The sequence below is a fragment of the Akanthomyces muscarius genome, assembly GCF_028009165.1.
Source record: "Akanthomyces muscarius strain Ve6 chromosome Unknown contig_15, whole genome shotgun sequence".
NCBI lineage: Eukaryota > Fungi > Ascomycota > Sordariomycetes > Hypocreales > Cordycipitaceae > Akanthomyces > Akanthomyces muscarius.
In genome coordinates, this window is record NW_026611615.1 from 298,206 (window position 1) to 311,616 (window position 13,411).

The window sequence follows — 13,411 nt, forward strand, 5'->3', positions numbered from 1 at the left end:
TACTGAACGCGCTCACCTATTTAACAGGTGCCTTCGTTGTGACTCCCAGCTTGGTGGTTGCTAGGCCAAGATGACGGAGCGCATTCCAGTCAGGCTGGACAATGCAGTGGTGCGCAGCAACGAATGAGTACTGACTGTGGAGTAGACTAGCATAGAGTAGTTCAATAAAGAGAATAAATGAGCCAATATTCCAAAAGGCGGAATGCAAGAAATTTAATTGAGACTGACGCTGGCTTGGCCACCCATCCTACTGGAAGCAGTCGGTGATGCACAGGCCTGGGCCAGCCGCCAAGAAAGTTGGCGCAATAACGCGGGATATGAGAGGGAAAAAGTTTAGAAAATATTTGTATTGCTAGCATCATTCTACTTTACTTCTAAAAAACTGATATTAATCGAGTCCGTTAGCATGCCGTTGTTGTAAACCCATCATTTGAGCGGTTGCTTTCCAGAGTGCTAGACCAGACATCAGAAGAAAATTCCGGATGATTTAATAGGAATCGATCTCCAGACGGGCCCATTTCCATCTCAGACTCTGCCGCCTGCCTTAGTGCGAGTTTCTCTCTTTCGTCTTTTATTGCTTTGCCGCTAACCTATTTACCGGTGTGTGAAATGAGATGCTGCTTCTCGATACCAAGGTGCAACTTCTCAGCGTCTCCCAAAAATGACAATCTCATTTTATCTTGTACCCAAGAATCGTAAATTATCTTCCTAGGTCCCTGATCAATGCTGATCGCCTATTTCATCGCTTCAAAGCGTAAACGCGTCGCAACTACCGGGTAGGCTAAGAAACGTCTTAGTCATCAGCTTGGTGGGCGCCGCCTTATCCAGGACCCTCTTTGCATTTTGCGGCGCCAAGTTTTGCGATAACCAGAATCGCGGTGGGCAAACTTTTTTTTTGCCATTCAAACGCAATAGCCACTTCAACGCCGGCAACTTCTTGTCTTTTTTTATACCCAATTCGAATCTCAACATGAAGATCGTTCTTGTCAATGGTGGAGTCATCTCCGGTGTCGGCAAGGGTAAGAGGACTTTTCTCAACGGTTGCTTCACACGCGACGTGAATGGCGGGGAACTGTCATGGTGCTATCTCGACGGCAGCACTTATTCCGACGTCGCGTGTTTTCCCTTGCAGCAAGGCTAACAAAAATTATAGGCATCATTGGTACGAACGACCTATTGCGATTTGCGATTCAACCACTAACAGTCACCGATCAATAGCCAGCAGTGCCGGTCTTTTACTGAAGACTATGGGCCTTCGCGTGACGGTACGGCATTTGACTCGTGCCTATATATCACGGTTCTCACAAAAGTCATAGGCTCTCAAGATCGATCCTTACCTCAACACAGACGCTGGGCTGCTCAACCCTCTAGAGTATGTTCACCAAGGCGACGCGACGCGATTGACTGACATTGACCGACTGTTAGGCACGGAGAGTGCTTCGTCCTGGCCGATGGTGGCGGTGAGTTGCCTGACGGACATTTATATGCGGCGCTTCTAATGCATGACAGAAACCGATCTCGATCTCGGCAACTACGAGCGGCATGTTTTACAATTTATCTCGAAAGCGGTCGACCTCGCTAACACACAGCAGTTATCTTGGCATCCGTCTCAGCCGTGAAAGCAACATGACTACTGGAAAGATTTACGCCGAGGTTATTGTACGAACGATTGATCATGGACGAAATTAGCGACCTATGGCTGATAACAAGTAGGAGAAGGAACGCCGTGGCGACTACCTGGGAAAAAGTAGGCTTTCAACGAAGTTTGGACCGCCAACAAAAGCTAACGAGATACCTCTAGCTGTCCAGGTTGTCCCCCACATCACAAACGCCATCCAAGAAGGAATCGAGCGCGTTGCCAACACCCCTGTCGATGACTCGGGCGAGGCTCCCGACGTGTGCATTGGTAAGTCGCTTGCGGAATAATTGCTTCGCGACCGTTCACTGACTGTATTTAGTTGAACTCGTAAGTTGAAGCCGACAAAATAAATGTAGTAAATCTTGATGTAGTCTAACGCTTCTTCAACAGGGTGGCACTGTTGGGTATGTACTAAGCCCACCATGCAGCTCTGCATTTACTAACAATGCGTAGTGATCTCGAGTCCGGCCCTTTCACCGAGGCTCTTGTTCAGCTCAGACACAAGCTCGGCCGCCACAACTTTTTCAACATTTCCGTTTCATATGTCCCCATTATCAACAGCGAAGAGAAGACAAAGCCTACCCAGCACGCCATTAGACAAATGCGCAGCGCCGGTCTGATCCCTGATATGGTAGGCGCATTGATCCTCGTGACACTGGCATTGCTAACGCGAGAAAGATTGCCTGCCGCTGTGAACGATCTCTCGACGACGCCACCATCAAGAAGATTGCCAGCAGCTGCCAAGTCGAATACGAGCAAGTTATTGGCGTTCGCGACATGGAGACCATCTACCAGGTTCCCCTGCTACTTCAAGAGCAGGGCCTTCAGCAGCTTCTGCAGGATGGCCTCGCACTGGACAAGCTAACTGTGCCTCTGTCTCTGCTTCAGAAGGGCCAGGCCCTCTGGGACCTGTGGAAGAGGACTGTCACCCCCGAGCGCCACCTGCCGCGCATCAACATCGTTCTGGTCGGAAAGTACGTCTCCTTCGACGACGCCTATCTGAGTGTCCACAAGGCCCTGGAGCACTCCACCATGCGCTGCGACCGCAAGCTAAACCTCGTCTCGGTTGACTCTGAGCATCTGGAGAAGGACATGCAGCAGAAGGACCCTACAAAGTTCCACAATGCCTGGAAGGCTATTTGCGAAGCTGAGGGTATCATTGTGCCCGGTGGCTTTGGTTCTCGCGGTGTCGATGGCATGATTGAGGCTACCAAGTACGCCCGCGAGCGCAAGATTCCCTTCCTAGGCATTTGCCTTGGCCTCCAGGTGGCTGTCATGGAATACGCTCGTCATGTCATGGGTATCAGTGATGCTATTTCGGAAGAAATGTCCCCTGAAGCAGACAACAAGGTCGTCATTTTCATGCCGGAAGGCTCCAAGGAGTAAGTCGAGGTATTGGTAGAACGCTTCGTTGCATGTACTAACAACTGCAGGAAAATGGGTGGTACCATGAGATTGGGAACCCGCACTTCTCACTTCAAGCCCGGGACGGAATGGAGTAAGCTGCGCGCCATGTATGGCGGAGCCGAGGTTGTTGAGGAGCGCCACCGTCATCGCTACGAGGTCAACCCCGAGTACATTGAGAAGCTGGACGCTGCTGGCCTGAGCCTCACCTCTCTGGACGACAAGGGCGAGCGTGTCGAGACCATCGAGATCAAGGATCACCCCTTCTTCGTCGGGTATGGACCCGCAAGACACCCATCCGACAAGTGTATACTTTGCTAACTTTTTTGCAGTCTGCAGGCTCATCCCGAGCTCACCAGCAAGGTGCTCAGCCCTTCGCCTGCTCTCCTGGGCTTCGTGGCTGCCAGCTCGGGCTGCTTCGACACCGTGGTCAAGACCATGACCCACAAGCAGGACGGCGCCAACGGAACCGGCGACGCCAGCCTCTTCTAATGGGCGCCACGATATTTGCAGCCTTTTCTGGATCTGGATTTGCGATTTCCAACTGCTCATTCTTACTCTGATAGGTATAGACATTTTCTAGATTTACGAAACTACTTTGGATTTTCATGGATGGCGTTGGGTGCTTCAAAAAAGATAAAATGGCTCGAGAGACACTTGGATAGCTGCGCTCGGGGTTGGATGGTACAAGTAAAGTCGAATATAGAATAATACGTTTAAAAAAAACAAGGAAAATTCATCTCAAATTATTTCTCCAGACGAACATGTTTGCTACGCTTCTGTACGCCTTCGCAATCGATATCATAACCTGCCTGCATCCCGGCAAAATGAGTGATGCGGACAGCAGATGGCCTGCATTTACAATTAACGCCATGTACGCCGTGTTCACCTCGGGTGTATGGGGCACCTTGGATAGCTTGGTCGCTTATTGTCTTTGAACGTAAGTTTGTGTAGCAAGAACAACGCATGGCCCAATGCTCGGTCACGTCAATGTCGCGCAACGGCTGCCCGTTGGTCACTCAATAAGATCAGCTGAGCTGCGCCCTATTTGATGCGGTAACTATCCTGTGCAATTCTAAATCATTGCTGATGCTTGCTACGCTGTTTAAAGCTGCGCGCTGGCGGGGCATCGCACAAGAAATTGGGCATATATAGTTTTGTTCCTGGTGGCATTACCACCAGATCGTGGAGCTACGTAATCCAAAGTTTCTGAATACAATGGAAATCGCTCAAGCTTTTGATCACGCCGCATTCCATAGCCTCTCGTCTCTCTACGACGCAAATCGGGCTTTCCAAGCCAATGATGGCCTCGCATTCGTGGAGTCGAAGTTGAAGTCGCTTATTTTGCGCCACAAAGTCTCAAGCCTTTTCGGCGTGGCTCTTCTTCATCGCCATTTTGATATGGAGAAAGACACCATTCTTGTCGAAAAGCAGGGAGTCTCCACTCCGTGGCAATACACCAGCGAAATGGCCAAACATGGCGGTAAGATCGTTCCAAACTCTTGGTTCGTCGACAACGGTCGGTGCCTTCCGTATGAGTTCAGTTTTGTGCCTTTTACAAAGCCAGAGCCGCCGGAGTTGAGCACGTATGCCTCATTTGCCACTGAGTATTTTCAACTGGTGGAAGCTGCCGGGCTCCAAGACCTGGTAGGTCTGCGACGCCTCTTCGGAGACGAAGGCACTGGGATGCTGGAGTGCACAGAAGGCAAAGCGAACATCATGTTTTCCAGCGATGAGGTACGTTAGCGCTCATTTCGTGAAGTCGATTTTTTTTCTGACAAAGAAAAGGTTCCTGCAGATCGGCTGGAGAACGGAACGTCGACGCTGTGGTTCTTTGATGGACATCCTCCATTCCGGATGTATAAATGCTCTTGTGTCGACACCAGTCCTACCAGCAATACGAACCATAACCATATTGATCGGAACTGATCCAAAACGCAAAATGCTGGATCAGAATGGAGATTCCCGCTCCTACCGTAGCACCTAGTGCTTTCTTAGTATAGTTTTCTACAATATTTGCTCACTTCTACCCGCTGCTTTGATGCTTCGTAGACAGCCGAACATGATGGCTTACCAGTCTCTACAAGTGCAGTCGGTTTTAAATCTTGCGAGATCATCTGTGTGGGCTTTGACCTGCCTGTTGGAACATCAATCGAGAGAATGCAAGATAATGGCTGGGCGAGCAGAAACAGTTTACGCAACGGGAACGGGCCTTTCCTGACCCGTGACGTATTTATTGCTTGATATCAGAAGCCTCCTCGTGTCACCTCGCCTTTCACCCACACCCCACTTTGCTTCTGAAGCCTTCAGCATTGTACATAAATGGCGGTCAGGGCAGACGGTTTATTTGCCTACTCGAATGAGCTGGTTTGGCCTTCTCCAACCTTCGACTAGTCCACGGTCCACGATCCCACACTATTAACGTCGATACATTCGCACCATCGCAGCTATGGTAGGCATACTGGCAAACGCTAGTCGCCTTCGTTCTGGCATTTCCTGCTCGTTTGCTCGGGAGGAGCCCCGGGCTGGAGGATCGCATCGCGTCTTCAAAATAATCTTTGAAGACTCTGTCGTATGGGCAGCGAGAGAAAATATCGACCCCGAGCTCTGGGAGACGGATCTGAAGGGCATCAAAAAGTTGCAATACATCAGGCAGCAGCGACCTAGCCTTCAAGCACCAGACATTTTTGTGGTAGAAGAAGACCGCATTGTGTATTTGGATTGGGTAAAGGGCAAGCCTTTATCGGTCTGGAACCTTCAGATACCTCGTTCCAGCCGCCATCAGTTTCTCGACGGATTCGCCGATTTTTTATTGCAGCTTTGGACAATCGAGGCACCACCAGAGTTCGTGACGGATACTAAAGATTCTTATGCGGCGTGGCTCACGAAGAGTCTCGATCGAGGTCTTCGGAGAACACTCAACAAGACTGCGCGATGGGGCAATGCTGTCGACTATCTCATCATGCGATCTATGATTCCGGACTATGCTTCTAAGTTTGACAACTATACTGAATTTGGATTCTCACACGGTGACATGAATGCATACAACATCTTGAGAGCCGAGAATTTTGAATTGACAGGGTAAAGCTACCCATTTACATACGCTTGATAAAGCTGTTAACATGTAAAAGTGTGATAGATTGGGATTGGGCGTTTGTCGCGCCGCTGCCAGCGGTTGTCCATCACCCCTGGTTTCTTGCAGATGTTCCTGGCTGGAACAACGACGGTGTCTCCAGCCACGATCATTTCACGCAGGACCGTGCGTATCTCGAAACCAAAATCGCCGAAGGAGAAAACTTGAGAAGAATGACCCCCAAAGTATCTGTGTTGCTTCGAGACTCGGGAGCGAGGCTATTCTTCCAGTCTGCATTCCACTTCAAGGGTATTCACGAACGGTTTGTTGCGATGCATTGTCAGCGGACCCAGAAGAACCTTGAAGCGGCCAAGACGCAGCTGGATATCGTAATGCAGACTCATCCTGATCTGAAGCAAGCAGCTCTGGAGTTGATGGAGGAGATGAGTGTTTCGAGCTGTGAAAAAGTGATGGATAGAAATTGAGTACAAATAAAGTCGGGCAGCTCTCCTTTGTCTAGCAGCTCAGACTTTTATTTATCTAAGTATTAGCGTGCAGCACAGCCCGAAGGGCGTCGAGGATAAGTAACTACTGAGCAAGGCAGTCTCGTGAAATCTTGCTGTTCAGCCCGTGGCGTTCCTCTGTCGCCGCTTCTAGGCACCACAGTTCCAACAGCCACCTGTCCACATCAGCCTCAGCTGCGAAGCAGACTTGAAGACCGCAGTCTTGGCGCCAGTTATGGCAATAAATACCGGGGTGCTCTGCCTTCTTTACTGTAGAGACAAGCCCGCGCCTTCTTTTGCTCACTGGTGTCCTCACTATTTTCAGACCACAATGACGATCGATCATGATAAGCACTTCTGGGACCGCAGCGCCGCCAAGTATTCCACGAGCAAAGTCAGCGACCAAGCAGGATTTGAACGTACCTTGGAGAGAACCAGGGACTTCCTCAAGGAAGGCGACGCTGTGCTGGAGCTGGGCTGTGGCACCGGCTCCGCTGCGCTTCTTCTCGCACCAAGTGTTCGTCGATATCTCGCCACGGACTTGTCGCCAAAGATGATAGGGATCGCGCAGGAGAAATTAGCGGCGAATGCCACCCTCTCTGGCCTCGAGTTCCGAGCGACAACGGCCGAGAGTCTGTCGACCGAAGCGTCCCGGTACAATGCCATCCTGGGCTTCAACTACCTCCATCTTGTGCGCGACACCCCCGCGACCATGATAAATATACACAAAATGCTAGATGATGGAGGACTATTCATCAGCAAGACGCCCTGTGTCGGGGAGATGAACCCGCTCATACGATGGGTGGCTCTGCCCGTCATGCATAGCTTTGGGTGGGCTCCGTATGCGGGCAGCTTCACCACCGCTGATCTTCGAAAACACATTGTGTCAGCTGGGTTTGAGATTCTGGCGGATGAGATGCACTCTTCAAAAGGCAATGATAAGCGACCGTTTATTGTGGCGCGCAAGAAGTGACCGATGTGGAGGTGACGAGGGGGGAGAAGACGCCCAAGTTGGTAGGGCTATCGACACTCGCCGCTCTTTGCGCAGAGCCTATTAACTATATATTTATTGGGATTTAGCTAAATACGTTCCACTTAAATAATACGAAGCTAATAATACTTGATATACATCTTCTCGCAAGAGTAATGTCAGGACCCTAATTCGGCCGAGGTCATCCAATACCCGTCTGCAACCACACAGACTCTGTCTGAATACACGCCCTGAATCTGCAAACAAGGTCTGTTGGACGCTATAAGATCCAAACCTTGAAAATAAGCTTGAAAATAAGTGTGATCTTGTGGGGCGCAGATGTAAGATTCCGGGTCTTCTCCGTGGAATACTTGGGGCATAGCTGGGCTGGCAGAATGTGTCCAGCAGCTGCGACGTCCGATCGTGAATGTGTAAAGTAAAAAGCTATTGAATACAAGAAAGAAATAAGATTCGAGCAAAAGCAGAGCATACATAACTCTGTCGTCCATCAATTCAGAGGACTTTTCTGCATCTACCAAAGGCCGTTGAATGGACAGACGATCTTGGATACGTTGCTGCCTGCAATGGTACTTCACATTGCCTGATAAAGCACAAGCGCCACCAAATTTGACTACTAAGAGGGACAAGATATTCGCCTCCGACCTCCTCACAAAGCACTCTCTCCATAATGAGTCTCTACACAGTCTTTCTCGTCCAAGAACACGGCGAGCCTCGCAACCACCTCGGCTCTGGGTGCAGACCGAGGAGCACCGCGGCGTCGCCTACCACGTCATCGGGACCGTCAACAACGGCGCGATGCAGTACGAAACCAAACCCACCCACATTCATCCGTCCAAGTCCATAACCTTCGTCAGCATGCACGAGCTGGGGCGCGGGGCCAGCCATGACTTACAGCGGATGGACGAGGGCTGCTGGGACAACTGCGCTCCAGCCATGCGATTGTGCGACGACGAGCTTTTGTACCCGGGTGTGCCCCTGGGGAGATGCCAGAAGTGGGCGGCAGAGGCGATTGAACTTTTGCAAAAGGCGGGCGTGGTTGTGTCTGGAGTGACTGCACCGTGTATGGCAGGTCGCTGTCTTTTGAGTGCGGAAGTGGCCCAAGGAATGACCAACTCAAGTACTCTGCTATTCATTTGTTAATGTACGAGAAATCGCTCTAACATTTTTATTCTTCTACTCTACATTTTGGAAACTTTTATAAGCGGAGAATAACCCCTGCAGACAGTGTCACTATACTTACCGTCTGCTAGCTACGACAAAGTGCCCCCATGGGTGTGGAATACGAATCCTTGTTTGGCACTGCACGGGCATATTACGTACGAATAAGGGCTGCTAGTTAGCTAGCGTTTTGGTTCAATTTCATCCGCATTAACTTGAGATGAAGTAAAATAAAGTCTCCGGAACCCACCCTACGCCTTTGCTTCCACCGCCGCTTCGCTCGTTCCTGAGAATCCAGCTTCATAGGTCTATTTCCTCGAAATATGAGACAGAATTGCTAGCGATGGCATGTGACACAGCGCCGCTGCAGTTTCGTTCAACAGCTCTCATCACCCAGTCTGCCAGCGGAACCGAGCCGAGTGACGGCACTACAGGCACCCAGCCCAGGGTAGTAACGCAGCCTTGCTCGCCAAGTCTTTTAGCAATGAGACGCTGCCAGCACAACAATGCACCCCTCTCCTTCTAGGGGTATGCCCTATATTTAGAGCTCGTCTGCATGCAAATAAATTCTTTCGGACGAGGCGGAGGATGGACTTGACGGAGGAGACTCAATTGCTACCTATTTTCAGTGCATGAAAAGACGTCAATCTTACAGCCCGCTTCCAAACGTCAAGCCGCAAGCATCATGAGCTCCACGACCTCGCCTGACGTGGACGTCCAGCGCAGCAGCGCAGACAAGATGGCGAGCCTGTCCGTCTCCGGAGCGCCCGACCAGGAGCCTCCTGACGAAGGGATGAGCACGAATCACAGATCCACGCGCGACGACATGGCCAACATGCGCCGCATGGGTCGCAGCCAGGAGCTCGTCCGCCGCTTCCACCTCTGGTCCATGCTGTCCTTTGTGGCGCTCGCGACGGCCGCCTGGGAGCTCGCCATCTTTGGCATCTCGCCGGCGCTGGTCGACGGTGGCCACCCGAGCCTGCTCTACTCGAGCCTCTGGTGCTTTCTCGGCTTCGGCCCCGTCTACCTGAGCATGTCGGAGATGGCCAGCATGGCGCCCATTGTGGGCGCCCAGTACCACTGGGTTTCCGAGTTTGCGCCGGAGCGCGCGCAAAAGATATTGTCCTACTTTACGGGGTACATCTCTTCATTGGTTGTGTATTCCACGTCCATTTGCTGACGGATAAACGAATCTTGGATAGTTGGAGCTCGACGCTGGCGTGGCAAGCCGGCAACGCCTGGGGCCTCATCCTCATCGGCACGCTCCTCCAGGCAATCATCAAGGTCAACAGTGAAGCGTACGCGGAATCGGCACCGAACTGGCACGGCACAGTCATAGTGATTGGCATCTCGATAGTAGCCGTCGCTGCCAATGTTTTTGGTGCCAAGTGGCTGCCGTACTGGCAAAACGCAGTATTCGCGCTGCACATTATTGCCTATGCTGGCTTCATCATCCCTATCTGGGTGAACGCGCCAAGAGCATCCCATTCTCAGGTTTGGGGCAGCTGGGAGAATCATGGCGGCTGGAACAGCATCGCCTTATCCGCCATGGTTGGCCAACTACCTGCACTTGCAAGCCAGACTGCTATTGATTCGGTACGTTTTCGAGCATTACGAGACGACGTTGGGACCAGCACTTACACTTGCCAAGGCAGTACACATGGCGGAAGAAGTCCGCAACGCATCCGTCTCTATCCCTCGCGTCATGATGGCCACCTGGTTGTTCAACTACGTCACAATCTTCATTGCGCTCGTGACGATTGCTTACCACATGCCGGACATTGGCCTTGCCCTCGACGACACCACGGGCTATCCAGTCATCTTCGTCCTCCGACAATCCATGCCACTGCCGTGGCTCAACGTGGTGCTCGCCGTCATTCTGCTGCTTCTCATCTTTGGAAACTTGTCGTACCTCGCATCCGTGACTCGCGACATCTTTGCGTTTGCCCGAGATCAAGGTCTTCCGTTTTCCGACTGGATCGGCAAAGTCGACCCGAAGCGGCGCATTCCCACCAATGCGTGCATCGTGACCGGCGCGACCACGGCGCTGTTCAGTCTCATCTACATCGGCAGCCCCGTGGCCTTTTATGCCGTGATTTCGCTGAGCACAGTCGCCATCCTGCAGTGCTACTGTTTGAGTATTGGCTGTCTCCTGTGGCGGCGTATCGCTTTCCCAGAAACACTGCCGCCCGCGAAATTCTCTTTAGGGGTCTGGGGCATTCCCATGAACATCGTCGCCGTAGTTTTCTCATTTTATAGCTTCTTCTGGTGTTTTTGGCCACAGGAGAATCCCGTCACAGCCGCGGGGTTCAACTGGGCGTCGCCGCTTTTCGTCGCCACCGGCATAATTGCATTCGCATACTATTTTCTGGGCGGTCGCAGAAAGTATCACGGCCCTGTGGTCTATATTGAAGGACGCCAAGTGCGTCGTGATTAGCGCCACCAACACGCCTACCAGTTATACGATAATTGTGGCATTGCATCACTTTATAAAAACATGGAAGGGTAGAGCTTGTAACATCATAGTTGTGTTTTTATAAATAGAAGCTAGCAAAGCAGTGGTATCCCCGGGCTCCAAGTAAATGCAAATAATCCGACACTTTCTTTCCTTCAACACATTTCTCTGAAGCATGATGCCCTTGCGGTCCATCAGCAGCAAAGCCATTAGTAGTAGCATCTTGGTCGTTGACAGAGAGTCGCCCCATCCTCTTCCTCGCATCTCACGATCTCTTGCGATGGAGCGCCTTGACAAACGCCGACTTGTCCTCCACTGTGAGCCCCACACGCTTGACTCTACCAAGACGTGCCAGCGCCTCGGCAATGGCATCCAGCACACGCTGCTCATCTGCACTCACATCGCCCGCATCGACGCCACGCGAGCGTACTTGGCCATTCGTGGACGCGCCGTTGGTGCTCGCCGCCGACGTGTTGGACTGACCCTCGGCGATGCGCACGCGGATGCACGTCGTCGGCCGCGACAGCAGGTTCCACAGAAACGACACCCAGCGGCCGGGCACGGGCGTGGTGACATCCGCCGGGGTGTACCGCAGGCTGACGGGGAAGATCTGCACGTCGGCCGGGCACTCGAGCAGGCTCGGGCTCAGCGGCAGGATGGCTTTGCCGTTGGTCGTTGTGCACTCGGGGAAGACGGCGATGGGGCGGTCGGGGTACTGCTCGAGGAGCTGACGCAGCGACACGAGCTCGCTGTCGCGGGGACGGTCGGCGGCCGAGGGCGGGGGCGCGAGGGCGGCGAGGACGGCGGCGAAGAGGCCGACGCGGCGGACCCTGCGGGTGCCCGGGTAGGCGACGGTGAAGATGGGGTCGAAGATGGCGGCGAGGTAGACGACGTCGATGGGGCTCGTAAAGTTGGCGGCGATGACGGTGCCGCCGTGCGGGAAGCGGTGGCGAGGCTGGTCGGCGAGGGTGCCGCGCTTGACGCCGTCGAGCTGCAGGTCCACCCACCAGATGCCCGGGATGCCGAGCAGGCACCACAGGGCGACCTTGCGCGCGATGACGGGCAGCGGCAGGTGGTGGAAGAGGGCAAAGTAGCCGACGGCAAAGGCGACGAAAAAGGGCACGCGCAGCGCAAAGACGAGGGCGTGGTAGGCGGCGCTCACGGCGGAGAGGGTCGTCGTGACGGGGAGGAAGGGCGCGATGCCGGTGGCTGTTGGGGCGAGGTTAGCGATGACGGCAGGGAGGACGGAGGCAAGTGCAGCATACCCCGATCGCGGTATTGACTGAATTTCTCCATGAGATGGATGGGACAGCCGAAGCTTGGCAATTCGGTGTGTGCTGGTGGCGTGGACAAAGGAAAAGGAAGCTTGTCGGCCGTTTTGGTGTTGCGTGTTCGATTTCGGAGGTAGTGGGGCCGCCTTGTTATAAGCTTTCAGCGCGAAGCTCTTTTGGCTTCAGTCAATTTCGTTAGTGAGGGAGGAGAAAAAAAGCATGTGATTGACGAGGGGTCATTAATAATCCGTGGCCCAACATTGATAACAAGAGATACAGCGCCATGATATCGGACTGTCTCGCTGCTGCAGGAGATGGCTGTCGAAAGCATGGCGACATTTTTCTCAGCTTGGCTGCCGTGCATGCACGGCTGGAGCTTCCGCACACCTTGCAACGGTCAGCAACAGTCTTGGCACGTGTTAGTCGACCTAGCGTCATGGGCGTCATGGTGTGGTAGCCATGGCTGGAGGCTGAAATGGAGGGCTAGGCAAGCATTTTATTCCCGTTTATTCGTTGAAGCGGCATCATGTTTATCGGGACACTTTGTCCGGTGCGCCTCGTATCGTCGTCACCAACAGGCCCGGAAGGATGCACATCTACGTGCTCCAGACCGCATTGATGCGCCAGGGCTCAGAGACGGCGAAATAAATTCTGCAGTGGGAATGGAGTATTGCTAAAAGCTCAAATCTATAAGCTAAAACAAGAATGGCTGTCGCGTCGCGTTTTACAAGCGGCTCATTAACATGGTGACGGAGCTGTGATGCCATCCGGCGAGGCAGTAAGACACAGCGGTCATGCTTGAAGTCACGTAGTCTCGTCATATGGCTCACAGCGCCCCTATTGATGTATATATTGTGTCGTCTATCAACACGTATTCTCGGTCAGTACAAGTAATTGGCCGTTTCCATCCCAGTAGC

At 52.6% G+C, this 13,411-nt stretch overlaps 6 protein-coding genes across 6 annotated transcripts; 5 read left to right on the forward strand and 1 right to left on the reverse strand.

Moving 5' to 3' along the window:
* Positions 1-970: 970 nt before the first annotated feature.
* Positions 971-3,535, forward strand: LMH87_007827 (uncharacterized protein; the record flags this gene model as incomplete). Its single annotated transcript, XM_056199975.1, has 15 exons — positions 971-1,019; positions 1,154-1,162; positions 1,219-1,265; positions 1,317-1,372; positions 1,426-1,460; positions 1,510-1,540; positions 1,593-1,659; positions 1,714-1,747; positions 1,802-1,906; positions 1,959-1,966; positions 2,030-2,043; positions 2,093-2,270; positions 2,318-3,021; positions 3,073-3,318; positions 3,376-3,535. 15 exons carry the CDS (start codon positions 971-973, stop codon positions 3,533-3,535), a joined length of 1,743 nt encoding a protein of 580 aa, XP_056057695.1.
* A 909-nt stretch (positions 3,536-4,444) lies between these two features.
* LMH87_007828 (uncharacterized protein) lies at positions 4,445-4,972 on the forward strand (the record flags this gene model as incomplete). The annotated part of the gene is made up of 2 exons (XM_056199986.1): positions 4,445-4,780; positions 4,832-4,972. The coding sequence occupies 2 exons, from the start codon at positions 4,445-4,447 to the stop codon at positions 4,970-4,972; spliced, it is 477 nt and encodes a 158-aa protein (XP_056057696.1).
* Positions 4,973-5,492: 520 nt separating this feature from the next.
* On the forward strand, positions 5,493-6,601 carry LMH87_007829 (uncharacterized protein; the record flags this gene model as incomplete). Its single annotated transcript, XM_056199997.1, has 2 exons — positions 5,493-6,124; positions 6,175-6,601. 2 exons carry the CDS (start codon positions 5,493-5,495, stop codon positions 6,599-6,601), a joined length of 1,059 nt encoding a protein of 352 aa, XP_056057697.1.
* Positions 6,602-6,950: 349 nt separating this feature from the next.
* LMH87_007830 (uncharacterized protein) lies at positions 6,951-7,592 on the forward strand (the record flags this gene model as incomplete). The annotated part of the gene is made up of 1 exon (XM_056200009.1): positions 6,951-7,592. One exon carries the CDS (start codon positions 6,951-6,953, stop codon positions 7,590-7,592), a length of 642 nt encoding a protein of 213 aa, XP_056057698.1.
* A 1,861-nt stretch (positions 7,593-9,453) lies between these two features.
* Positions 9,454-11,205, forward strand: LMH87_007831 (uncharacterized protein; the record flags this gene model as incomplete). Its single annotated transcript, XM_056200020.1, has 3 exons — positions 9,454-9,905; positions 9,971-10,364; positions 10,420-11,205. The coding sequence occupies 3 exons, from the start codon at positions 9,454-9,456 to the stop codon at positions 11,203-11,205; spliced, it is 1,632 nt and encodes a 543-aa protein (XP_056057699.1).
* A 283-nt stretch (positions 11,206-11,488) lies between these two features.
* On the reverse strand, positions 11,489-12,519 carry LMH87_007832 (uncharacterized protein; the record flags this gene model as incomplete). Its single annotated transcript, XM_056200034.1, has 2 exons — positions 11,489-12,432; positions 12,489-12,519. The coding sequence occupies 2 exons, from the start codon at positions 12,517-12,519 to the stop codon at positions 11,489-11,491; spliced, it is 975 nt and encodes a 324-aa protein (XP_056057700.1).
* Positions 12,520-13,411: the final 892 nt, after the last annotated feature.